At 47.5% G+C, this 27265-nt stretch overlaps 1 protein-coding gene and 1 long non-coding RNA gene across 2 annotated transcripts in view; one reads left to right on the forward strand and one right to left on the reverse strand.

The window, feature by feature from the left end:
- Positions 1-19081, reverse strand: part of PFKFB3 (6-phosphofructo-2-kinase/fructose-2,6-biphosphatase 3) — a 44457-nt gene extending 25376 nt beyond the window's left edge. The window contains exon 1 of the mRNA XM_054064034.1: positions 18940-19081. Coding sequence (XP_053920009.1) covers positions 18940-18955 — 16 coding nt within the window. The 5' untranslated portion in view covers positions 18956-19081. The remainder of the gene's footprint in view (positions 1-18939) is intronic.
- Positions 17767-26578, forward strand: LOC128851886 (uncharacterized). Its single transcript, XR_008449418.1, has 3 exons — positions 17767-17812; positions 20506-20637; positions 26148-26578. It is a non-coding gene; the product is annotated as an uncharacterized LOC128851886 (long non-coding RNA).
- The last annotated feature ends 687 nt before the right edge of the window (positions 26579-27265 follow it).

The following is a 27265-nucleotide window of genomic DNA, read 5'->3' on the forward strand; positions in this document are numbered from 1 at the left end:
CATTCATTTCTTACTGAACTGACCTAGCAACCCACTCTGGACGGTGGAATTAGGCTCTGGATTTGGCTCAAAAATAACAATCCTAGACTGAATTCCCCATTCCCTTTGGAAGAACCTACCAGTACAAAGGGGCCATCAACCAGCTTCCCCTGGCACCCTTCTCAAAATGGCTCTGGTGAGCCCCAACTCTGACTAAGCATGATTCATCCTCCTCTTTTTTTCTTTTCCCTTTTTTTTCCCTCCTCCCCCCAAAGGAAACTTGGAAGAAAAGGACGAGTCATGTTCACGCCTACGTTCAGTGCAACAAGGACCACATCCTTAGGATGAGGAATGGAGGGGACAGGATGCAGCGTGCGTGATGCCCAGTGGGATCCAAGTCACACAGTCCAACCCTGCACCCAGCAAACCCTTGGCACGGCTAAAATTTGGAGACGGTGAGCTGTGCATCCATCACCATAAAGCTGCAGCCATACGTGTGCTCGGTTAACGGGAAGACAGCTTGATCCCCGGCAATTTACAGCATGGCCTCAGTTTACCAGTCTGGGACATGGGCACAAATAGTTCTCCCTGCCTTGGGAGGGAGGTTGCAAAAGTCAGGCAGCAGCTACCCAAATTCTTGTTAGTGCATTAACAACACCCTCTTGCAACAGAGAATTATTCCTTTGGGCTGACTGAGGGGTATTTATACATTTATTTGGCAAAAAAAAAAAAATCCACTAATCTCTTTGTGCTTTTGAAAAGGGATCCTGGCGAAGCCAAGAGAGTTGTCTGCAATACTTCAGGGGAATTGTGGGCTTGCAAAAATATTAGGGAGCATAGTAAGTGGTTGCCTTCTCCTCTCACCCTCTGGATGCTGAACTGGTTTTGCTGCTGAAGGCGCTTTCTTTGCAGGAACTCAAGGTTTGTGAAAACTGCTGAGGGGTCTGGCTGGGAGGGGAGGGTTTTGCAAAGGCTGATAAAAAGTGTTTGGGCTTGGAGGGGTGGATGTAATTCATGGTCTTTTGTGTCTGCAAGTTTCAATCACTTCAGCCCTCACAGGTATTTCAAATACAAGAATAAATAAACAAGGAGCAAAGTGCAAACCATACGTTTATCATCGGGATATCACAGCTCTGTCTCCTTATCTCATGCTCTTTTTCACGCTGCCCAAGCCCTGCATCAGCCCCTGTAACACATCGGGGTGTTTCAGTCACAGAAAACAGCATTTTCTCTTACTAAGATGGGTTTTCCTTCCTCATTTCTTGCCTTTCACCTCCCCTGCCCTTTCAATCTCATGCTCCTGTTCCTCCTCAACAGCATCAGACCTGCAGCATCAACCATGCTGCTGCCAAAGAGGAACAGAAATTGGGCGAAATTGTTTCTCCATAATATTATTTCAAGGCAGGGTTTCCTGTAGTGATTAAGGGATGCTGCTCAGCAGGGGACTTGCAGTCCCCTACCCTGAAATTAGAGGAGAGCTCCCGCTTGACACCTCTCAAGTCTGCAACTGAGAGGGCTCAGTCCTGCCTGCAGTGCAGGATTAGGGCAAGGTAGGGAACATCGCGTGCTCAGGGCTGTCCCTGAGCCATCCCTTAAACACAGGAGAAAAACACACGCTCTTCCATCCTGGGACAAGGCGTCCAGTTTTTGACACTATTGCACACTGTAAGCGGACCTGATGTGCTCATGAAACGTCTTCCTTCCCCAACTGTAAGAAATTCAGCTGGTTGCTATCAACAGCTGAGCACTGAAATATCAGAGGAGCAAGCACCCAGAGCTGCCCCATGCATGCCTTTGGGTGCAGCTTTCCTTAAAAATAGCTGCAAGCAGAGAAGGGGAAAATTCAAAGCAGTTTAGTCTCGGATACTGAAAAACAAGTGCTGAGTCCAAAAGGGGGAAATCCCCACAGGGGCACAGGACATTGCACAGCCCTGCTTTATCAGCCCCAATCAAACATTACACCCAGAGCTGATCTTGCCTTTCCTGGCAGCCAAGAGGCAGGAAAAGCCACGAAAGGGTTGCAGAATTCATGGGGTCAGTTTTCCCAATGCTTAAGTAAAAATCAGCTCTTGTGCACGTGACCTCTCTTGCAAGGATGGGTACTACCCAGGCAGTAAATAGAAAACATCATTTCACTGTCCACTGATAAAAAAAGTGAAGGGGGGTTCCCTATAGGGTTTTTGTACTCTTCCAGCTATATTCATCCATGGAGGAAACTGGTTGCGTTCACTCAGCTCTCTGCTCTGAGCCCTTCTGCGCGCGGTCGCCGTTACACTCAGTGCAACACAGAAACTATTTCAGGGACAGTAAATCCTGCCTGAAGTCAACTCTCTGTCATGCTATGCTGTCAAGCCTTTGAAGGTTTCTTCATTTTAATTTCTTCATTTTAATTCCGTTTCATTTAGGAGCCCTTCAAGCAGGAGGATGAGGGTTCAAATTCAAACCTAGTTTCTTTTCAGCTGGCAGATTTGTGCCTTAACGAGAGGAGTTTGGTTATAATCGGGTGAGATAAATGTAGGTAGGAAAGGAATTGGGAGAGTTGCAAATGCATTGCCTGGACCAAAATGAATACGGAGAAAAAAGAAGGATGAGAGCCTGGATTTAACACTGATTCCCCAAGTCAGAAGCAAAATCAGCCAAGGATTCCTCCACCATCCCTAGAGTGAGTTGGGTCTTGGGAGGTCCCTGGGAAGAACCAGTAAGGCTCAAAAATGAGGAGGTACAAGATGGGAGTCCAGTAGCCAGGACTGATGACCCTCAGGGTGCCTCCTGGCCCAATGTTCATATTTAAAATCCCAGTGAAGGGATTACATCTCTGATTTTTGAGAATTACATTCAGTAATTGTCAAAAAAATAAATTTGAAAATAAAATTCTGAACCTGCAACGTCCATTGGAGCAGGGGCATTTCTCAACGCTAGCAGGTCTGCTCAGAAACGGGTCCAGGAGGATTGAGCAATGTCCTGTGAAAGTTCCTGACCTTACAAGACTAGTGCAAAGCAAAACTCACCCCATAAACGTGCTAAATCATCAAGATAATTGACTCAATAGGTTGCGAAGACAAATATGGGGTTTTAAAAGCGGTTAGAGGGTAATTAGATGGCAAGAGGTTGGGGATATTTCAGTCTTGGAAATCTGATACTGATTCTTCTTTAAATGAAATCTGTCTGCAAAATTTCAGACTTTGTTCCAACAGAAAGGGTCGAAGAGGGTGGATCAGTCAGAGAGCCAAAATTCAAGTTTTGGCACTGTCAGTGGCTCCAAAAAGCCAATATTCAGGTCAGCCTGACACTGGGTTGCGCCTCCTGCTCCCAGATACTTTTAATCACATTAGAGGAATGCATCCCCCTTTGCCCTGTGATTTTAGGGTATGAAATTCCCCACAGAAAGTCCTGGGAAAGATTCAGGGTGTAAATCCACAAGATGTTAAACTTGACTTTAGGTTACCTTGTCCCTAGGAGAGGTGCCACAACCACCTGTGAGAGGGCACCAATCCAGCACAAAAATACTACTGGTTTGAAAGAAAAGTGTGTTTACAGGGTTACCCCATCCATCCCACCTGCCAGATCAGACATTACTCAACCTGCTGCTGCCAGCATAAACCTGGTCTATGTTACTATAGCACCTTCTTCTCAGCAAAAATACAGCCAAAATACAGCTGATCCAGACCTACTTCGTGCTGAAAAGTGATGCAGCGAGTTGGAATCCAGCAGGAAGGAATTAAAATCCCGGCCCTCTTCTAAACACGGTTTGTTATAGGAACCATTTCCATGGAGGTGGCCAGTGGTTAAAGTTTGTTGTGTTCATGAGAAGCACCCAGTTCTGTGGTGCTATATTTGGGATGCAGCTCTCCCATCTCCTGCTTGCAGAGGCTTAGCGATGGATATGAAACCCCCAGTGGATGAGCCTATTCAACCCATTTAAGCTGGGAGATGCTCACCCTCCGGAAATCACAGCCTGTTATTATCCTTTGGACTTTGCTATTGAACTGTTTCCTAACATGTTATTAACAACCACCTTTCATTAAGAGCCTGGATCATTATCTCGTCGTTGCAGGTTATTAAATCAAACAATGGCAAAGGCTGTGGCCTTTCATTCTGGGGCTGACTCACCTTATGATGTAAGAAGCCCATATCAGTGACAACCTCAACATTGCCATGGTGACCAAGAGGCTTCTAAAGAGCTGTAGGCAATGATATCATGAAGTCAGATACCTGGGAGATGCTGGGGAATCTCTCAGAAGTAATGCAAGAAGAATACAGACCTCTCAGCAAGAAAACATGGTGTTTTGTATTCCTGCTGATCCAGAAGGAGGTGCTTGTGGGCAGCAGCAGCGTGCACTGGATTAATCATACCGTAAGAAAGCGGGTATTTTTTTATCCCTGCTGTCATCCCTCACTAACACCATTTCAGGTCCTGACACACCTGCTTTTCATCAAGGGGTGATAAAAAGCCATCCTACAAAGCAGCATCCCAGTGGTGCAAAGAGAGTGTTCTGTCCTAACCATCTTGATAAGCCATCAGCAGAATGGACTAACGTTTGCTAATATTCAGTGAAACAACAGAACTTGTACTAAGTAAATGATCAAAGCACTCGTAATCTGATGTAAGGCATGTCTTGGACATTTGGACTGAAGCAGGACTTATTAAACCAGATCTTGTCATCAAGATTGCCAGTTTGGCAGAGGAATAAAACAAACCCACCTCCGGAAGCGGGTCCCCTACTCACCGGGTATGTGTAGTAGAGAGCTTGTATGATGCAATCACCTTTACCTTTTGTAATAAATGGAGTGCAGAGGCTCCTGTCAGGGGTGCTAAGAGCTGTGGAAACCCACCGAGCACCCAGACTTGCACAACTCTAATAAAATCGATGCCTCAGCTTGGTCTGTGAGACTGACTATTCGCATGACAGGTAACGAATCTGACTTTTCTAACAACACCAAGAGCATTTGCATGGCCTAGGATGCCCAAGTCGAAATATTCCATGGAGGATGGTGAGCAGGGAGGAGGGATTGCAGGCCTGCACAACTCCTGTTTGTGTCTGCCTCCATCCACAGCAAAGCTATGGGTAGTATTTGGGAAGGATTTAGATCACTTTGGGTGTCTACACCTTTGACCATTTCCACCATCACAGAGAGAAATGGACACTCACAGAGCGATTCACCTGCCCTGCTGTGGATATTGATTGTAAACCAGGACGAGATGTGTCTTGAAGGTGTTTGTAGCCTGTGAGAGCGGAGCGAGTCCTCAGTGCTGTCTATGTCCAAAGCCATCTGACGCACATCTTGGTGAGCTCCAGCACAAGCTGACCCAAAACACAATTCCTTGTCCAATCCAGAGTCCCACATAGGGAGGAAGAGTAACACTTTGATGAGGAGATGCATTTCGAAACTGCATACGTGCTGAGGATCTTTCCACCCACACCCTTGTGAGCACGTCTGCCATATCAACAACCCACTTGTCCCTGGTTCCTCACAGGGCTGGGATGATAGAGGCAATAGCAGGTGATGGTTGTCCAACAGTGTCCTACAGATCTCAACCCGGTCCAAAAAGAACTGCTTTGGGGACCAACACCACTGCTTGGGTTGAGCTGTTCTGTAGATCAGCCTCCCCAAGGTTTCACCTCACCGTTCAACTGATGGAAAGCACAAGGCATCAAGAGGTGAGGTCTAAGTGTCCTACTTCTCCAGGCTGTTACCATGTGTTTTTAAACATGAGATCTGCAGGATCTGCTTTTAGAAGGTCTGTGAAAGACAATGAGGAGGGAAAGCATATGATCAATAAGGTGAAATTTAGAACGGGAAGATCCACATCTGCACTGAAAAATGCCCACAGACCAAGCAATTGAAAAGCCATTTTGAGACAGCCAAGATTTCTGAATTCTCTGCATCAGGAACAAAAATAATCAGGAGGTAAAAGACCGATTGAGGCTCAGCCTTTCACATAGCAGACATCTCAGCAGTCAGTTTGAGTTTCCATACCTTTTGCTGGAGTTTTCTATAGACAAAATTTTCCCAAGTAACCTTTCATATCTCTGATTTCCTAACAGCTCTCCTAACCAATTTTTGGAGCCAAATCACTGGAATGAGATCACACAAATTGCTGGAATGTAGAAATTAAATAATCAAATTTTCTTATCAGCGTTTTCTTAAATTTTTCTGCTTATAGGGCAAATACTTCAATTTATCTGATTCCTAGTAAATGTTTTTAATTTGTACATTTGGTTTAATCTTTTCCATGTCATTCCCGCGAAAAAAAAAAATGGCTAAAATTGTCCAAAAGTATCTGCAGGCTTTATTTCTTCTTTGCCCAATATTTTCCAATCAGACACGAAAAATATTAACGGGAAATTTCTCTGGAATTTTGGGACAAGATGAAACAATACGTGGAGATTGCTGCCAACATATTTTCTCAAATGCATTTAGATTTTCCAACCCACAATTACAAGCTGTTAACAGCTCCTGCGGGGAAAAAGAAAATTCAGCTGACTGTTTAGATTTCTGCCCTGGAGTTTAATATCCAGTAACAAATACTTGGCAGGTTGGTAGGGACCATGAGAGGAGATGCTGTGCTTCATAGCATCAGGGAGTACCCCAGCTTCTACCCAAAACAGGTGCTGTTACTTCAGCTGAGAGCCAGAGCCATGAGGGGTTGGCACAGGTGGAATCACACATTGGCCATTGACCATGAGTCGACCCAACAGATACGATGGAGAAGAGGGAAAACCACTTTTACTGCATCTGCCTCAGTATTTCTGGCAACACTGCTCACTGGCAATTCACAATACAAACTCTACGCCCCAAATAGGGTTTAGTTTTTCCTTCTCACTGCTTGAATACCAAATAAATGACCCCAGGAGACATGGGCTCACCCAGCTTGTTCATCCCTACTATGCCCATATGCTCCTCTGCACCGTGCCTGTGTGTCTGTGCTTCTCTGCTTGCACCTCCCTTGGCTGACGCCTGTGGTGACAGTAAGGTCAGAGTGAGAGTTTCACATTTCCCAGACCGGCTGTTTACCCAGCGCTCCGGCTGAATTAAAACAACTGCTAGAGAGTCACCCGAGTCAACAAGAGATCTAACAGCCACCCAACTCCCAGGCAGGCTCTCCTGCCAGCTTCCCAATAAAGAAACAGAACTGGGCTCAAGCTCAAGGGATGACCTTCTTTCACTCCGTGTTGTGCATTTATTGCCTGAGCTTGGATAATCCAAACCACCTCAGCGACGGGCACACTGTTCCCATTGCTGGGTGAAGGTGCTTGTGACGCCTTGTGGGTCAGACAGATGTTTGAGTTGCCCAACCTATGTATTGAACCAACAGGAGCTGCAGCCTGTGTCCATCAGGATGTTGAGACCCATGGAGGTTTGCATCGGCAGAACTCAGTGCATTTCCCAAACCCAACATCTACACAAGAACAAGGTCTTTCTGCAGTTGTGGCTAACGGGAACCCATCAGCATGGGTCTGGGGTGAAGGCAAAGGGGATTAGAGGGTCACAGTAGCTGCAGTCCACCATATATATAAGTCAGTCAGGCTGAGAGAGTTGGACTTGTTCAGCCTGGAGAAGGCTCCAAGGAGATCTTATAGCAACTTTCCAGTACCTGAAAGGGGCTACAAGAAATCTGGGGAGGGATTGTTCACAAAGGATCGGAACTAGGTGATCTTTAAGGTCCCTTCCAACCCCTACTATTCTATGATTCTATGATATCTGCAGAACAAGCTCAAAGCACGGCCCCTCCCTGTCCTGCCTTAAACACAGATGCTCATTCCAGAGCTGACCAGCTAAATAGCCCTGAAAACCCACCTCATGCAGAGTCCAATCCAGCCTTCCATGCCTGGACAAGCACAACTCCCTTGAACACGTGCAGGAGCACACACATCCACCTCGATCCCTGGCAGCCCATGCTGCTACTGCCTTCGGATGCTACTCAAAAATCTGGTCCTTTTGCATTCAGGCATAGTCAGTCATCGATGAACTGGGGTGACTAAGACTCGATGCTGGCTCACACCAGCCTCATCCCACATTGACTTGTCTTGTCTTGTTTGCAGCCAGGCCATTAGACATCAAGGCCACCCAACCCTATCACTGCAAGCCCAGCATGGCGGGACATCTAACAGCCTAAGCCAGATAAGGCAACCTTAGGATTCCCCAAATTTGGGCTAGTAAAGTCATACCCAAATAAAGACTTCTTCCCAACTTCATGTCCTCCACCAAGAAGTTACTCAAATTGCTGCTGTTGAAACAGCTATAAACCATCTAGTGGATTATTAATTTGCTTTCCTATTCATGGCACCAATGTGCTTGACTTGGGTTAGTTTCTGAGCAGCTCATCTGCACCCAAAAACTACAGAAAGAAGAAAAGCAGAGGGGAAATGAAGCAGCAAACAGAGGTGATTTCACATTTAATAGGACCAAAGGCTTTGCTGACTGCATTTCCCCGTATACCTGTTCTTCACAGCTGCTACAAGATGGAAGACTCTTCACTGCCTTTGGCAAATCAGCCTTGGAGAAACAAACAAACAAAATAAATTATCATTGCTGGCAGGTGCCTGTTCTCTACCAATTTGTCCTGCTCAGGTTTGTTCAACAACATGGAGATTTCAGCAGTGAAGCCACTTCCGATTCCTTCTTCCTACCCCAAAACCTTGTTTTCAGCTGTAAACAGGATCCAGCCCTTCAGCTGGAAAACAGACACAGGCTGGAGGGAAGAAAAAACAACCAACCAGCTTTTTTTCCTTCGTTGTTTTTATTTTTGCAAAAGGAGTTTTTGTTTCACGAGCATTAATCCATCCCCCAAACAGTGGTGTTGATGCAAAATGGTGTCAGGGGTGGAGTGGCTTTATTGAGCTGCCCAAGCTCAAATCACAGCCTCAGCCATGTCCTACTGTTCCTGTTAGAAATCTCTTGCTAATAAGAAGGATTTCCAAGGGAATCAGTGTCAGGGAGAAAAAAATAGTCAAACCTTCAGATTTCTGCACCAAGCATGCTAGAAACTCTTGTTGGCATCGAAGTGGGATGCTTGTCTGGGTCATACTTGGGATGAAAGGATGAGTTTTCTCCAAATAAACTTACATTAGTGACTAAGGAGGGTCCCCATTTGTGCAGGGGAATTTGTGCAGCCACCTGGCAGTGGCTGTTTGCATTTTTAAGAGCAGAACAATTCGGTCTCCCAGGCACAGAAATCAGCAGCGTGGCTCTGTGCCAGTTGCTCAGTCCCTGCCTTCAAGCTCATGAGCAAGACTCGCGAAGTGCAACCCATCCTCCCGCTTACCCTTCAGCGGATGCAACCAGAGCATCCTAACTTTGGAAAGACCGAAACTGGGAAGTCACGTCCCCCATGGGGCTTGTGGCCAGGTCTGGGTGTGGGAGGCAGGATGCCCTGTTTTTCTCCCAGTATTGCTGGGAGAAAAACATCTCCCTTCCCAATGTGTTATTCCCTTTGTTTATCAGGCTCAGCTGTTCTCTAGGTTTCCTGGAAAATAGCTGGAAAGCCCAGCCACCCCTCAGCACTGGTGATATGTGTTCATGCCCTTTTTGCATGTCTCCAGAGAAGGCTGCAGCTGCTGGGAGGGACCGTGGCAGAGCTGGGTGACGGCGAGGTCAGGAAAGCAGAGCGCAGTGGTGTTTCCTCCCAGTGTGCACGCGAACGGGGCATGCACAGCCCGTGCGGCTTCCCAGGGATGGCACGTGCTGGCAGCCCTGCGTCCCTACTGTCCCTCCCGGGCAGCCAAGTACAGGCTCCTGCCTGCGGCCATGTGCCAGTGGGCCATGCATAGCCAAAAGATCATAAATAAATCGGCAAACAAGTTCACCTCACTGCCCTGCAAAAGGCTCTCCCTGCATCAGGTTGGACAGACAAGCACCAGAGGTGACTGCCAAGGCGTCACAGAGGGGAATAAATCAGGTCATCTGGAGGGTTGCAGCCATTTAACACCAGTCCTGCTGCGTCCCTGCCCAAATGCCGGATGCTAAGGGCTCCCAGTCCCTCCAGGTGAGCACAAACTAGGGCTGGGGCTGCACAGGAACACAACAGCACCTCCTTTTCCCAGAGGATTTATTGTCACCACTTCCACAGGCTTGAAACAGCATAATTTCTTCCCAAGCCATTTCACAGCGAGATATTTGACTCCGTTTCTGGAAGCGTTTAAGACCAGGTTGGATGGGGCTTTGGGCAACCTGGTGTTGCGGAAGGTGTCCCTGCCCATGGCAGGGGTGTTGGAAGGGGATGATCGTTAAGGTCCCTTCCAACACAGACCATTCTATGATTCTGTATTTGTCCATCTCAGACTCCCCACCCTGTCCTCAAGTAACCTATTCCAGAGCTATGCAAAGCATTCTCTGATTTCCAACCCAGATCTTCCAAGGTGGGATTTTAACATCCTGCTCCTACCCATAGCAGTTGATTTTCAAGCTGCACATTGCACTTTGGTAAGAACTGGACCAATGCACGCCAAAATTTACCATTGCTGCAGGATGCTCGGGCACAGCCAGGTTTGATGCAGACAGCACTGGATCTGCAGGTAAAAGCAACTAAATCCACAATTACTCAATTACCGCAGCTTCAAGCCTATCACAGCACCCTCCCATGCCTCAGTTTCCCTTGCATCAAGTGATAAAGCTGGAAATCATCCAACGAGGACTGAAAGATTTGTTGGGGGAGGGAGAGTAAATAAAATCTCAGCAGCCAACTATGAACAAACAGCATGATGCCCCTGGAGAAAAAAAAATAATAATAACGAAAAAAACCAAAAGGAAAGCCCAATTCCAGGGTGTTTTAACATGAAGGTTGCATAGAACACGGAGGATGTTGCTTTTTCTGGCCTGGATGGGGCTGGTTCCTCAGCATTAGGGAAGGGCATATTTCACTCCGGACACTGTACTTTTTGGAAGAGATTTAATCTGGGATAGAGTGGGCAGCACCAAGAAGATGTTTCCAGAACAGGATAGATGGTAAAGTGCAAATTGAGAATGATTTTGTGCTCCAGGAAGGAGAAAACTAGAGTGGAAAATGTGAGAAGAGCTTTCAGCTTGAAAAAGGATGCTATGAAGAAAATGAGAGCCGTCCTTTATAGCAGGGAATATTTAAGGTAGATACAGGAAAAATTGCCCAAGTATTGAAAAGCCTGATACCTCTTAGGAGGATGAGGAATCCCCCCAGGGAAAAACACAAGGGAAATTTGAAACTGCTTGTATAGATTGGATCTTGGCTCCCAACCAGGGTCCGTCCCCCATCCCCCTTTTTTTTTTTTCAGGCTTGAAATATTGTTATGCAGGGGGAGAAAAAGTGGGGTGCCCCGCAGAGACGTGCATGCCTGCACGTGCGTGTGTGCATGCACACACCAGGCAAACAGGGATCACACCTCGCCAGCTGCTGGTTTTGAAATCCTCCCACATCCCTCCAAGAAATCCCGTGGTCATCTGATTTAAAGCCTTTGGAGTTGTCGTATGCCGAGATTAATTACTCCATCGTTGAGGGTGTGTTAGGGAAGGGTTCAGCATGCCAGCCACCGTGCCAGCGTGGGCTCCTGATGGCAAAGGTGGTGGGATGCCAGGTGGAGAAGTGGTCCTGGGGGTGTCGGTGGCGTGATTGGTGTGCTGGGGTGAAGCCCAAGCCCACAATGAGCTTCCTATGGAGGAGGTGGACACTTCTTCATCAGCCAAGCCCAGAAAAGCTCAGCCAGATGGGATTTTCCAATGTAATGTGACCACCGAGCCTGGTCTTCAGCTGGTAGCATGGAGGGAAAGCACCAGTGTCATGCCAATGCCTGGTCACCATGTAAAACCAACAAAGGAGTGCTCTTCTCCACTCAGACAGGAGAGAGGAGGGACACAAAAAAGTGGGTTATTCCAGCATCCCAAGTTGCTCAGGAGCTGCTGGGCCTGGGAAGGCAGGTTACAGGCATATCTGCCTGCTCTCAGGTTAGGAGATGAGGAGATGCTATCGGCAACTGAATCTTTATGTGGTTTCAATTCCCAGACTTAGGAGGTCTGAGAGGCTGTAACAACCCATCTCTTCTCACTGGCTAGTTTCTGTAAAGCAATTGGGGTGCAGAGTGGGTCCCCATAGCCCTCATTGGACTTTACATCTCCCCCGTAGCACCAGATATCCCTTTACAAGCCTCCTACCCCAGTTTCCAAAGTGAGTAGTGGTCCTACCTCTGGCTGGTGGCAGCAAAGCACATCCCACCTCCCCACCACTGCCTGGCATGTCCTCTCCTGCTCCAACAGCATAAAACGTGGTGAGCTTTGCTGCTTAGTTGGGCACCAGCGAGAACACGACCACTAGGCACATTGGCTTCTTAAACCCCCTAAAAACCCTCCAAGAGTGATCGTAAATGCTAAAGAAAGCATGATGTCAAAGAGGCAGTGGACAGGTCATGTTCACCAAGTGTTTTTGTGGAGCTGCAGGGAGCAGGAATGCACTGGGACAGGTGTGATGGGGGGCACAGACATCTGCTCCTTTGGGTCATTTACTTGTGTTTCACTCAAGAGTTTGGGGAGGCAAAAGGGAATGAAATAAAACCAAGAGCCAAAAGGAAAATACCCTCACAAGAAACACCAACCAGGGGGCAAAGCAGGACACTAGCAGGTTTCCAGCCTTCTGGGAAAGGCGTTCATTGACAACAAAGTGATGGTTTGACTCAGGCACGAGCCTATGAGTCAGGAGAGCCAGGGCCAGCTCTGCTGCACATTTCCTCCTTGCTCTTTGAGCAGATGGCTACGAACAGACACCCACGCTGTCACCGTCACCGGGACAACCCCCACAAGGAGCTGTGACAGGCAGGACACCCCCTAAGCAGCTCCGGACTCCACATCCGTGTCACTTGGAGGCATAGCTCGTCAGCACGTATAAATCCTCCTCAGAGCCTTTGACGGGAAGCACTGAATAAAAGTTTTCGAAGGCTGCCAGGAAAGCACAACATCGAGGAGCGACGGGTGACCAACAAATGGAGCAGCATGTGAATTCGTAGGGCATTGCCACCAAGCCAGAAAGCTGCCCAAAGTGATGAAATTATCCCTTTTAAAAGCAAAAAGCTGCAGAAAGGCAAATCTCTGCCCTTAACTGTAATCACTGTGCAAAAGCAGACAGTTTCCCATCAGAGGGTGTTACAACCTGACTATCTGCAGGAGATGTGATATCAAGGAAGCGCTCTATAGGGAAGAAGTGATACAGCAGAAACAGTAATGCTATGATGTGACAGTGTCCTGCCCTTTCCCTTCATGCTCACATGCAAAAGGCACCTCTGCTCGTGCTAACAAGAGCCTCCTTGATCTCAGCAAGCACAAATGAGACCAGAAGACATCAAAACTTCTGCTAACAGAGGGAAAAAGCCTAGAAATAAAGAGCAGTACTGTTATAGCAGCTGGGCTGTTTACTTACTTCTACCACATAGCTGGAAATGGTAGTTCTTGGTGGCAGAAATAACCTCCAGAACATTACCCCCACTAGGACATTTCTCCTGCCAAAACAGCTCCTGTTATAACTTTCCTCACCATATAATAACTTCTGCCACTTTTGAATGGGAGCTGCTTGGAGGAGGTTGCTCTGATGGTCACCAGCAGAGAGAAGCCAGGCGAGGGTGGACATCAGCAGGGCTTTGTGCAGGTCTGCCAGGTGTTCTCCACTCAGTATCACGGGATGCTGCAAACCTAAATGCAGACAAATACCCTGTAGTGGCTTGGATGTGGTGGTTGAGGGACGTCCAACAAAACGCATCTGCAGTGGTGTCGGTAGATGCGATACACAGTGAGGTCTCTTTGCAGAGAAGCTTTGTGCCTTGCAAGCATCTGAGCGCTGGATTTGGGAGTTGCTATTTCAGAGTCTCCAAGTTCTCCAAATATTACAGCAGAAATCTTGCCGGAGTTTACATACCACACTGAGAATCACGTTCACCCAAGGCTTCAGCTGCTAGGACCAAGGTCCATAAGCAGCAGGTGGCTTCAGTCAACTGAGAGGTGCCCACTTTGCCTCTCTTAACCACTCTTTCACTCACCATCTCTCTCTGCTGAGTTTCTGCTGTTGGCTCAGCCCTAGGTTTTGCTAGGCAGAATCTCTGATATGAATCATTTCAGGCTAATTTATTGATGGTACAGCATCAGGTTACAGCTTGAGCTGGCTGCCGCTGGAGAGGGACCATGAACGAAACAACTCCTGGGCAATTATACCTTACAATCCAAGTTCCTATCCTCCATGTGCTCTTCACGTGCTGTCCACATGACAGCTGGTACAATGTTTTTTCAAGGGGTGGGCTCTTTCCATTCTTCATTAAATTCTTTCCTTGCCTTTGGACAGTCTGTCCCTTTCCTTATCTTTAAGGTTTGCAGTTGGAGTAGCTTCCTTATTTTCTGGCTTGAACTGGCTCTGGGACCTTTTTTATGTAACTGAAAGTTCAGCATAAGTTCATCATATCTATGTGAGTAGTTCACAGCTTGCAGCCTTCACAAATTCAGCTACTAATGCTAAGCAAGTTCTGCTGTGTCTCCTCCTATCACTTCTCACTTGAGAGAAGAGACTAGCACTCACCTCCTTTCAGGTAGTTGTAGAGAGTGATAAGGTCTCCCCTCAGCCTCATCTTCTCCAGGAAGATGCTGCACAGGATCCAATGCTGGGCCATCATGCCCATGGTGTTTCTGATGTCCACCTTGCTATGAGTTCTTCTCATTTATTTTGTGAAGACAGCATGCTCAGCGCAGTCTGCTGCAGTCACCCAGGCTCTGCCTCTGCCTGGGATTGTACTGGTGTTGCAGAACCTCAGCCAATGTCCACGTCAGTGGAGTTTCTTTGTAGGAACACAGTGTCCACCATTGCCTCTCCAAACCACAGCCCATGTCCATCCAGGCCCACATCTGCCACCACCATAATCTCCCTTGGCAGATGCAGTGAAGACCATCAACAGATAAAATCCACATCAGCCACTCCAGAATTTGCCCCCTCATCAAGCAGCCCCCCCCCGAGTCCTCTTTCTTGCCTGATTCAAGCAATTCGCAACCACACAGGATACTTCGCTTGCATGAACAGTAACATGCTGGAGTCTTCAGCACAGGAAGGACATGGATCTGTTAGAGTGAGTCCAGAGGGGGCCACAAAGATGATCAGAGGTCTGGAGCACCTCTATGAAGACAGGCCAAGGGAGTTGGGGTTGTTCAGCCTAGAGAAGAGAAGCCTCTAGGATCACCTTATGGCAGCCTTCCAGCACATAAAAGGTACAGGAAAGGTGGCAAGGGGCTCTTTATCAGGGACTGAAGGGATAGAACGAGGAGTAACAATTTTAAACTGAAAGTGGGGAGATTCAGATTAGATGCTAGAAAGAAGTTCTTTCCTGTGAGAGTGGTGAGGCACTGGCACAGGTTGCCCAGAAAAGTCATGCATGCCCAGCCCTGAAGATGTTCAAGAGCAAGCTGGATGAGGCTTTGAGCAACTGTATCCATGTGAAAGTGTCCCTGCCCATGGCAGGAGAGTTGGAACTGGCTGACCTTTAAGGTCCCTTCCAACCCAACCCATTCTATGATTCTATGCCCTGATGACTGGTCATCCAAGCAGCACCCAGCAGGTCCCCCCATCCAACAGTTCAAAGCCGACCTGCACCTTTATGTATTTCCATAAATATATATATATACATATATATATTTATATATATATATATTCATGGTGCCATACATTTTTTTTCAGGTGGGAAGTACCTTGCACCATTCATCTACCTTGCCCTACACATACCCTCAGGAGTCAGTTGCTCCCAGCATCATGCATTCAAGCTCTGCTCAATGTCTTTCAGTCTTATCTCCAGCTCCTTTGCAGCCAGCAACACCACCAGAGTTCCATTTGTCCTTTGACAAATGACAAACGTCCCACTCTGGCAATATCCTGGCTGCTTATCACCTGCATGCTCCCAGGCTTTCTCGCGTCAGCCGCAGTAATTAAATAGTATTTTTCAGGTGGAGTGAAGGGCATTATAGGTGAAAAGCTCCCAACACTTCCTGCCAGGAGAGCTGTAGCCACGGATGGGGCTTCACCAGGATCACTGCCAGGGGGATCAGGACTTTCTCCAGTGCTCCCAGCTGATGCTGTGATGCTGTAAGAAATTATTTCCTCCCTAAGCTCATTCCTTCTAGATGTCCTCGAGCATGTCTGCTAGAAATACCTTTCTTTAATATCCAAAACTGCCAAATGCCTTGGAGTTGGCAAAATGTATAGATATGAAGTGCAGATCCTGGGGCAATGCCACTGGCTCTGATGCCCAGGGAGAAAGGAGACAGAACAGAGCCAAGGCAATGAAGATTTAACACAGATGTGTCAGAGAGACCTGAGAAAGTGATACCAAAACTGAAAGCAGTGAAACACCAGCAGAGCTAGGGTGGAGTTTGCATTTTACTCCTCAGCATATTCTACTTCCCCAGGCAGGGGTGCATAAAGTACAAAATGCAAATCCCAAAATGTCCATGTGCCTCAAGCTACCTGGGCTTTGCAGAGCAGCATCCTTCAGGCAGAGGCTCTTCTTTGCATCCCAGATCTGGATGGCAGTGAGCAAGCCCCGGAGTGAGATGCTGCTCCCAGAAAGCCCCCAAAGGAAAGGCTTAGTCTCCTTGCTGAGCTGGCTGGAGTCCCAGTTCTCCTCTGGGAGGATTAGGCAGGCATCCTGACTCCGATCAGGCTGAGGCCACCACCTTCAGCATGGATTTTTAATAGAGTGAGTTGAATTATAGGGAAAAATTCTCCATGCCTGAATTTCCTGCAAACTAATGATATGCACAGCTCACTCTGCAGCTTTTGAAGGGCAGCCAGAAGACACTGTTCTCCACAAACTTCCTGCCTGGTGGCTTATAGATATGCCCGTGGGAAGCTCAGGCAGCCCAGCTGCAGCAACCAAGCAGTGCTTTAGGCACAGCTGGTCACATGGGATCCCACCAACCCAAAAGGGTGATTTCAGCTGGGGTCACATCTACACAGACTGCAGCCAGGCCTTACAGGCAATCTTTACAAGTATTGTCACGGCCAAACCCACAGTCTGTTCTAGTCTAAGTGGGTCTTACAGTCTCCATCTGCAAGAAGAAGGTAACCTTGTGGGGTTCTGCCGTGTGAATGAGCATGCACGTGCACAAACTATGGACATAGCCCATCCATGCTGGTCTATGTGTCATATTGGATCTTCCCAAGGTGTACCTGCAAACTCATGCAGGGAGCTGCTGGCCGCTGCTCTGACATTTCAAGGTTGACCTCTAGAGGAAGTTTGTAGAGGAGATAACTCTGTGCAGGTGACACAATGGTTGCAGAATCGAACTGCCCATAGCAGGATGCTGGGGACTTGCACGTTAGCTGTACCCCAGGTATCTAGTGGTGACAGCAAGCTTGGCACGGTGCTCCAGAAAGTAGCATCTCCTCCTCAGTTGAGGCGTGCTTAGCAAGACCGCGTGGAAATGCATCCTCATTACTGCAAACCAACCATGTGTCCCCAGGTGCTGGAGACCTGCCCACTGTTTTTTATCCCTACATGCTCTGTCGTGTGAGCTCCCCTCCAAGATGGGAAGCTCCCACCAGCTCTCTGTACTCCTCCCTCAAGGACTCAGCACTTTTAAAGCCTGATTCTCTCTGCTTTTCTCCACCCACCCACCCACCCATCAGCATCTCTCCTTCTGCTCTCAATGCATCCGTTTATCACCCAAAATTAAATCAAGATCTGAAATCTGCTACCCTGTCAAGATGCGAGGGTGTGAACCACGTCACGCTTCATTGAGCCTTAAAAGGCAATATAAATCTCCACGCCTGAGATCGTGGTCTCTGTGAACATCACTGCAGGCAAACTGTTGCACACTCACAACATCCTCCCCAGAGCAAGGACAGGTAAGAAGAACAAACCCAGCCCTCTCTCGCAAATTTTCATGCCCTCCTTGCTGCCCTTTTATGCCATGACAGCATCAGTGTGTGACATCCCCGCAGCGGTACCCTCTGTCCCTTCCCTGCCATCCCCCAGCACAACACCGCTGGTCCAGAAATGCTGATGCACTTCAGCGAAGCACCTGTGTTGGATGCTGAGCAGCATCTTTTCCCCGTGTCCTTGCACATCTTGACTTAATCCTGCCTCCCCTGGGTCTGTGTCTCTTGGAGAAGACCTTTTTCCCTTCCATTTCTCTTCCAAATAGATCTGCTAGGACAACAGGCCACCATGAGCATCCTGCTCTGTGTCTCACCATGCCCGCAGTGTGATACCCCTCTGGAATGAAAGAAGGTAATATTAAGGACCTCTGCTTCACAGAAGCCTGGAGAAGACAAGAAATTCATTCATCCCTCCATGGGACGAATGGAGGATCATTCACAGCACAGCACGGGAGCAGCTGTCAGAGCTTAGGTCTAATAGGTAGGTCCTTCTTGCCCCACGCTGCCAAGGCAGGGGATCGCAAGGGGAGATTCCTGCCAGTTGCCGAGATGGAGTTTTTGAGAAATTAGATAGTTTGAGATGCAGAACAGAGTGAAAGAGGGCTGCCCAGGTGGGGTACCCCTCTCAAAAGCCATTTACCTCCCTGGTCTCTCCTCCCAGGACCTCAGTGGCACAGCTCCTCCAGACAAGCATCTCCCAAGGATGACCACAAATGCACGCAGGTTGCCAGTTCTCAGCCTGCATCACCTGAACAACCCCCAGCAGCAACCTGCTGCCCAGAAAGGTTCTGCTTCCTTCTTATCCTCAGCCTTTGCACCACCCAGAGCATCTTATTCCCCCAGAGCAGGGACAGACCAAAAAACCACACAGCCAAGGGCAGGTGGAGGAGACACAGCTTCCCTTTGCAGGCTGCATTTCTATTCTTTTCTATTCTTTCTATTTATTTCTATTCTTTCTATTCATTTCTATGCTTCCACCCCTGCAAGGAGGAATCGCGGTGAGCACAGACCCCATCCCTGGTCCCCCAGGTCCTCCGAGCGCGGCTGGAGCAGCATCCTGGGATGCTCCATCCATCCTCTCCATCCATCCCTACCTTTGCGGAACGGCATGGGGTGAACAGGAGGAGCTTCGCTCTTAAAATATATCTATTTCTTCTTCATTTATAGCTTCTTTCTTTCTCTTCCTTCTTCTTTTAGAAGGAAACAGACATATTTGGGCAAAGCCCGGCAGAAAACAGCGTCATTTGGAGGCTGGCACTGCAGAAAGGGGGAAGTTCTTGCCGTTTCTGAGCTTTTAACTCTTACCTTCCCAGAGACAGCAGGGCTGAGAGAGGGGTGACAGGGACAGAACAAGGAGCTGATGGCTTTAGAAAGGAATGGAAACCACTGGAAACTGGGGTTTGGTTTGGTTTGTGATGTTTTTTCTCCTGGTAGGACCAGCAGAGAACTGAGTGTAATGGATGAGGGGGGGGGGATAAAGCGGTTTTGGCATCCTGCATCACCTCTGAGAGAATTCTGAGCCCAGCAGGGCATTTGATACAAGAAGTAGGTACTATTACAAAATGCGGGATATTTTTTATTTAAGCTAAAGTAGAGTTAAGTTTCTTCTAAGTAATTGTTTTTGAAAGTTAGAGAGAATGTCCCTCTGATTGCATGGTTTCTTTCGCAGATAGAATGGTTTCTTTCAGCCAGTGTTCTTTCCAGACACTGTTCATTCTTTGAAGATGATAATGTGTTGTGTGAAGTATGATCTTTGCTGAACAGATGTCTCTTCTTCTGTAATCACCTCTGTTTGGAGTCTCTTCCCATCTCAAATGCAGGGTCAAGCAGAGAGCTGGAGCCAGCTCCAAATTAGCAAAAGCTTTGGCTGTTGTGAAGTTCATAATTACATTAAAATTAGTCCTTGGAAAGTAATAGAATATGCATAAGATTTCTGGGAAAATGTATACATATGCATGTAAGTGGGAAATACATTCTGTAACCAGCTTTTGTCTCAATGTACATGATTGATGTAGATCACTCCCTTGTGTTGCCCCAGCCTGATAAAGTATGCTTGCTTTCTAAAACACCAAAAATGTGTATTAGAGAGTCTTATTTGCATTCTTGGTATCACATTGTTCCCATCTTCTTCATAGTGGCACTGGCCCAAGCTGAGAAAGCTTAACTGTTTCCAGCACCAGGGAGACAGAAACCCAGACCCACCTGCTCACCATCTCCTGGCTGCCCTTGCACAAGCTGGGAGGTGCCATCCAAGGCCAAGGCAATTGGAGATTCAGATTCTGGTGTGCTAAACCTCATACTAAGGATATGCCAATACCCCTCTCTGGGGATCACAGCAGGGACACCAGGCACAGGGTTGGGTTGAGTTGTGGGCCAAGCCTAGAGTTTTGGAATGCAATAAATTCTCCGTGGTTTAATCTCTACCATTCAATCTGCATCTCAGCTTGCAGCAGGAGGAGAAGATGGAGCATTACTGCTAAAGAGAGTTGTTTATTTTTACCATGGTTCTTTTACCGCTCTCCCTGAAGGTAGAAGGAGGCATTGGCTTGGAGTTAGTTCAAGAGAAACCCCTTAAACTATGCAGGACTGCACCCTATGCTTCAATTTTGGAGGTTAACAGCAATACCATGTGCTCTCTGCTGTGTGTTTGCTCTCCGCAGAACTGTTCTCCCTCCTGGAATCACCAAGATCTTCCTCAAACCGCCCTGTGCTGGTGGCCGTGGTGGTATAAAGACTCCCTGTCCATTTACTGCAGGCTCCAACTCCATCCTAACCACCATGAGATGGTCAAGGTGAGCACTTTTCATTTGCTTCAGGGCAGAATCTGCCAGGTATGTCTTAAACTGCGCTGGAGAAAACTGTTTAAGCCAGTGGGTGAGGAGTGCTCCCCAAAATGCCCTTATAGTTCTGTTGTAGGAGCTGTAATTCCTGCAAGGATGGCAGCAACATCAATATCTTGCACGGAATTGCTGCCTCTGCTCTACTTTGGGACGACAGCTGCTGCATATGTAGGTTCCCTGAACCTCAGCACGAGGGACAAAAGCATAGAAGATCTGGTGGCATAGGCTGCTGGGCTTCCATCCAGCAACTGGAACCAGTTACAGCCACTGGTTTCTACCCTGTCCCCAGCTAACAAGGCAGAACATGCTGGTGCTGAGTCTCTGCCCCGGCAAATTGAGAGGAGAATCATTTTCTTGGAGAAAAATGGAATTTCACAGGACATTTAGCAACCCTAAAATGCCGCAGGCTGGGAAAATTCAATGCAGCTGGACTAGATTTCCACGTGCTGCTGCCAGATATAGCCCAGCAGGTAAAGGAGAGTCCTTCTTCACTCCACCTGGCCCAACGCCCACATGCAAGAGAAGGACACCTCAGCCATGCCTGAGGCCAGGGCGGCATGACAGCAACCTGCCTTTCATGGCATTATCCAGCAGCAGCAGCCAGAGCTTTCTGGAGCAGTTTAGCAAGCTCTGATGCTAGTCCAAAGCCTGTGAAGCCCCTCTCCTGTCCTTCGGGCTCCTTCTGCCCATTGCCGGAGGCTGCTGAGCCCAGCTCCACGCACAGGCTCTTGCACTGCATGGTCTTGGCTGCTCCTTGCAACCGCCCAGGCACAGCTCATGGGTGAGCAATGAGGAGCAACAAAGCAGAGAGGAAAGAGAGCCTGACACTGCCTGAGCTTGCGCAGGGAGCCCAAGCTAATAGAGCTGTGCACAAATACCAGCATCTACCCATGATGGTCCCTGTGCAGCAGGAGCAGCTGCAGGGCTGGCACCTTCTGCACACATTGGGAGCTTGACCTAGGGCCATGTCTCCAAGCATCCTGGATCCCCAGGGCATCAGGGATGACAAGCTGCCATCTTACTGTTAAAACTTTCTCTCCCTCCAGTTGTTGGCCTGGTTCCCTCTATCTAACACCCAGGAACTCTGCTGATTCACTCCCAGAGGGAATGGGAACCTGACTCTAGTCCAATACTGTAATCCATGAAATAAGTGCTGCTCCTTGAAGTAAGAGACTCCAGACCTATAAAATAAAAACCCAGGTTTTTTACAGTTTTATTGCTCAGGATAAGTGCAGATCAGCTATTTCAGCGCTTGGCAAAAGAAGCATAATGCAACATACTCAGTGTTAGACACAGTAATGAACTTGAGCTTCGTGTCCATGAAAATCCATGTTTGGATGCTCATGTCCAAATGTGCTGTTCATCACATTCTGCTCAGTGTCTGCACAACTTGGAAGGTGTCTAACTCCTCAGTTGTTTTTTTCTGCAATATTGATCTTCCCTGGACACTGTTAATTCAGCTCCTAAAACTTCGTGGCAGGAGCTTCTCAGAGCATTGTAAGTGCAATCACGTCCTGTCTTAGAGGCTGGTGCTTTAGGCTCCCACTAATGCGTTTCCATCACCTGGTCAGGGATGCAGAGAGGCTTTGCCACCACATTGGCTGAAATAGTGCAAAGGCTTAAATAACCCCTGGATGAGCATCCAGCCTCAATGTAGATGGGTGGATGGAGGGCTGCTCCTGCCACTTCAGGAGAATTCTGGGTTGTAAGATGTACCCATTCATCAGCAAAGCACCTACTTCTTCCCTGCATCCCTTGGGCAAAACCAACACCAGTCACCTGGGACCCAGCTGCTCTTCAAGGGAAGAGGCTTACATATTGCACCCTCCACTGAATCTGGTCCCCAGGAAATCATCTGTTCTATTTAATATCTTTATCCATTATCTGGATGAGGGGATTGAGTGCATCCTCAGTAAGTCTGCAGATAACACCAAGCTGAGTGGGAGTGTTGATCTGCTTGAAGGAAGGAAGGCTCTACAGAGTCCCTCACTACAAGAAAGACATTGAGCAGCTGGAGCATATGCAAAGAAGGACAATGGAACTGGTGAAGGGTCTGGAGCATAACTGGGGAGCGGCTGAGGGAGCTGGGCTTGTTTAGTCAGCAGAAAAGGAGGTTGAGAGGAGACCTCATAGCTCTCTACAATTACCTGAAACGAGGTTGTAGTGAGGTGGGAATCAGACTCTCTTCCCAAGTAAGAAGTTATAGGGCAAGAGGAAATGTCTTCAAATAGTACCAGGGGAGGTTCACCGGATGGGTCGTCCAGCACTGGAACAGGCTGCCCAGGGAAGTGGTGGAGTCAAAATCCCTGGAGGTATTTAAAAGATGTGTAGATGTGGTACTTAAGGACATGTTTAGTGATGGATTTGGCAGCGTTAGGTTTATGGTTGGACTTGATATTAAAGGCTTTTTCCAACTTAAAAGATTCTGTGATTCTATGATCTTAATGCAAATCAAGTGTCTACTTGATAATTGGGATTTGCCTCATTCATTCTGTGCATTCATAGAATTATAGAATGGTTTGGGTTGGAAGGGACCTTAAAGATCATCCAGTTCCAACCCCCCTGCCATGGGCAGGGACATCCCACTGGATCAGGCTGCCCAAGGCCCATCCAACCTGGCCTTGAACACCTCCAGGGATGGGGCATCCACAGCTTCCCTGGGCAACCTGTGCCAGTACCTCACCACTCTCATGGTGAAGAAATTCTTCATTATGTCAAGCCTAAATCTGCTCCTCTCCAGTTTATACCAGTTCCCCCTCGTCCTATCACCACAAGCCTTTATGAATAGTCCCTCTCCAGCTTTTTTGTAAGCTCCTTTCAGGTGCTGGTATGTCGCTGTAAGATCTACTTGGAGCCTTCTCCAAGCTGAACAAGTGCAACTCTCTCAGCCTGTCCTCATACAGGAGGTGCTCCAGTCCTCTAATCATCTTTGTAGCCTTCCTCTGGACCCATTCCAACAGTTCCATATCTTTCTTATGTTGAGGATTCCAGAACTGGACACAATACTCCAGATGAGGTCTCACAAGAGAGGAATAGAGGGGTAGAACCACCTCCCTCAACCTGCCGGCCACACTTCTTTTAATGCAGCCCAGGATACAGTTGGACTTCTGGGCTGCGAGCATACATTGAGCTAGAAAGATCTCCGATGGGACTATCCTTGGTCTCTACACATCTGCTTTCTATTTTCCCTGTGGGTAATTTCTAGAAAGCAGCTTCCAAGCTCTAGCCAAGGTCAGTGTAGGAGTTGGAGCATCTTGTTACCTTAACCCTATATTAGATAATTTTGGGGTTTGCCCACAGAAAGCACGTCGGGGCAGCTAAGTGGTGCCAGGCAGTTTAAATAAGCAGGGAAGCCTTCATAGTCTGGGGATTTCTGGTGTACTAGGATTTTTACCCCTTACTCACTGTTCAACGGTGTTTCTGTCTGGGATCTAAAAAGAGCAACATAAAAGAAGAAGTAGTAGTAGTAGTAGTAACAATGACGACAACAACAATAATAATAATAATTATGTCTGTTTAGGTGAAACTAAACAAAATATGGTCCAGGCTGAAGAAATGAGGATGGCTTTCTTCTTGGCAGAACACAAATGAGAAGCTGAATGTGCACATAGGGTGGTGGGTGGCTCAGCATCACTTGAAGGCTTAGGAACAGGTTAGGCAAATAGGCTGGGCATGGTCTTAGCCAGCAGTGATCCTGCCCTGAGGCTGAGGGATGGTCCAGATGGCTTCTCAAGATCTTCCCAAGCACCGGTTTCTGTGGGAGAGGTACCAGCAGCAGCAATGTTCATGGGCACCTTTCCTGCCTCTGTCCTCTTGGGAACTTTCTCCAAAGGAAGCAAAAGCATAATTTAATGACTGCTAATATTTTAGGGGGGTTGTTCAGTTAGAACTAATCCAGAAAAGAGTCCTTTTACCTTTCTCCCAGGTTTAAAACCCTTATTTGGTTGAGATGCTGTATCTGCAGCCCTCAGCTTCATCTCTAACCCCAGAAAAAAACTTCTTTGGCCAACACGGAGATTTAACGTCCCTTCCCTACCTTGCACCGAGCCAATAGGTTTGCACAACCAGGCTATGTATCAAGGGAAATGGGAGATGGGATGCTCTGCCAGGCTAAGTTGCTTTGCATTTCTGCACATACCTAAGGGAAGCAGAGATGTCTCTCCCTATACCGGGAGGAATGGATCTTCATATCAGTGATTGCCCAGCCAGGAAATCAGTATTGAATTGACCTTCCTTTCCAGTTAGCAGTACAGTAAGATAATGGGTGGTAGCAGTCTGTAAAACAGGGATGCTGTTTTTTTTCTTGGTCTGGAGCCATGCAGTCATTTCAGCCTGAGAATCAGTCACAGGGATCTCCTTCACTACAAGGGCTGTATCCTACAAGCAAATAATAACGCAAAGAGCTCATTTTAAATATTTATAATATTTTGAGCAACTTGCGTGGCAAAACCCCAAGAAAGACGAGGGTGCTCGTAATTGCTGGTGCATGTCGGGTATTGGACACACTTACAGGATCGATCAGACTTGCATAATCCTATTTTGTCCTTTTACAAGATGTTCAGAGTGCCCAGGCATGCTCTTAGCCTTTGGCCTCAGCCCCTCGGCATTGTTGAAGGTGCTGCTTTCTCAGGCAGTATTAAGGCCCTTATTCAATTGCTCAGCTGTTTTCTTGCTGAGCTGCTGTTGTTATGCCTCAATCAGTCTCTCAAGGTTGCACTTCAGTGACCAGCTACTGACCACCAGCGAGTTGTTTGTAGCCCTGAGGCTCCTGTTTTCAGCCTGCGCTCAGGTTTTCGAGGACTTTGCTAATCCTCCCACGCTCCAGCAGCCGGAGACACCTGGTATCCAGCTCCCTTTCACACAGCGAGTTCTCCTCACACGTTGATCACAAGCCTGATGCTTCAGCCTTGCAAATTTAGCAGAAGAGAAAGTTGCAGAGAGGCTGGTGGCCTTTCGCTAGCAAAGGCAACGCCGTTTCTGCTGGGAGAGTGGGCAGCACAACCAGGTCATCGGAGCTTAAGATGCAGCAGGGACTGCGAATTACGAGCTTTTGGAAACTTTCCAGCCAGTCCTCACGTACGCTGCAGCCTGACCTAGACAGATTAGTTTTTGTTAACCGCTGGTATTAGAGTCGGCATCTTCATATCACAAAGATTAGGTGCTCTATAAAGGTGTTGGGACTAGATTGGATTAGAGAGATGCAGGTCAAAGGCTTAGGACCAGATGCTCTTGCTCCCTTGAAAAGGTCTGGGTCCTAGTCTCCTGTCTTGCACACAGTCATCACCTTCTGGGTTTTGGAGAGAAAAATCCCAGGAAGGAACCAGACAGCATTTCCCAGGAGTGATCTGCACGCAGTAATTACTACAGCAGCACCACCCGTTGTCAGATACGTACCTCGGTGGCTTTTACACAGCTGCCCGCTCCAGCAGATTTCTAAATGTGATTTTGCTCTTCCCATGCAGGAAACTGTCTCCTCTCTCTGCTGATTTCCATGGCTTTGAACTGCGACCACACACCCACGTGGCACTGAAGAGAAAAGGTCACATCTGGAAAAACATCCTTATTCTGATGCATGCAGAGTGACACATAATCAATTCTATTTCACACAGTGCAAGCTTGGTGAGGCAAATTCTTGCCATACAATTGAATCTCTTTCTTTTTAAATCAGGAAAAACAGGTATATATTGATTTTATGATGCCGAAGTCATGATTATTTAATGTAAAAACTGATAGCAGCCTCAAGTTTCCAGGCGTTTACGTTCTCCCAGTCTTTGCCTGCAAAATTGCTGCAGGAAAAACAAAGACCATCAGATTTTGCCCACGAATAAAGCAACCTGCTGGATAGAAATAAAAGTGAATAAACTTTGCAGCTTAGCAAAACTAAGCAAACTTTGAAATGATGAATTAGAAAACACAGTGAAGAAAGGCAGGGGAAATACATTAAGCCTTCCAGTACATAAAGGGGGCCTATAAGAAAGTTGGGGAGGGGCTTTTTATAGGGAGAGTAGTAATAGAACAAGGGATAATGGTTTTAAGCTGAAAGCAGAGAGACTTGGGTGAGATATCAGAAAGAAATTCTTCACTGTTAGGGTGGTGAGACATTGGCACAGGTTGCCCAGAGAAATTGTGGATGCCCCATCCCTGGAAGTGTTGAAGGCCAGGCTGGATGGGGCTTTGAGCGACATAATTCAGCGGGAGGTGTCTCTGCCCACGGCAGGGGACTGGAACTAGATGATCTTTAATTAGGTCCCTTCTGACCCAAACTATTCTATGATTCTATGAATAACACTGTGATGGCCGGAGATATTTTCAGGACTTACTTAATTTACTTATTAGCCTTAAATTCCTAATTTCCTTGGAAGAGCTGAGCCGTTGCATGTGAATGTGATACTTTTGGGATTATATCTCCAGAAGCAAATGCGTTGTGTTATATGGAGTGATGTGCACAGTTTTACAGTGCGGTACAGGGAAATGGGCTGCATACTCCTGAGTCTACCTCTTAAATTCGTGCTTGGAGCAAACATCTGAATCCTGTGTGGGTATACCTCATTTCCATATAATTATTTCCCCAGAAAGGTCT

This window comes from Cuculus canorus, chromosome 1, assembly GCF_017976375.1.
Source record: "Cuculus canorus isolate bCucCan1 chromosome 1, bCucCan1.pri, whole genome shotgun sequence".
Lineage (NCBI taxonomy): Eukaryota > Metazoa > Chordata > Aves > Cuculiformes > Cuculidae > Cuculus > Cuculus canorus.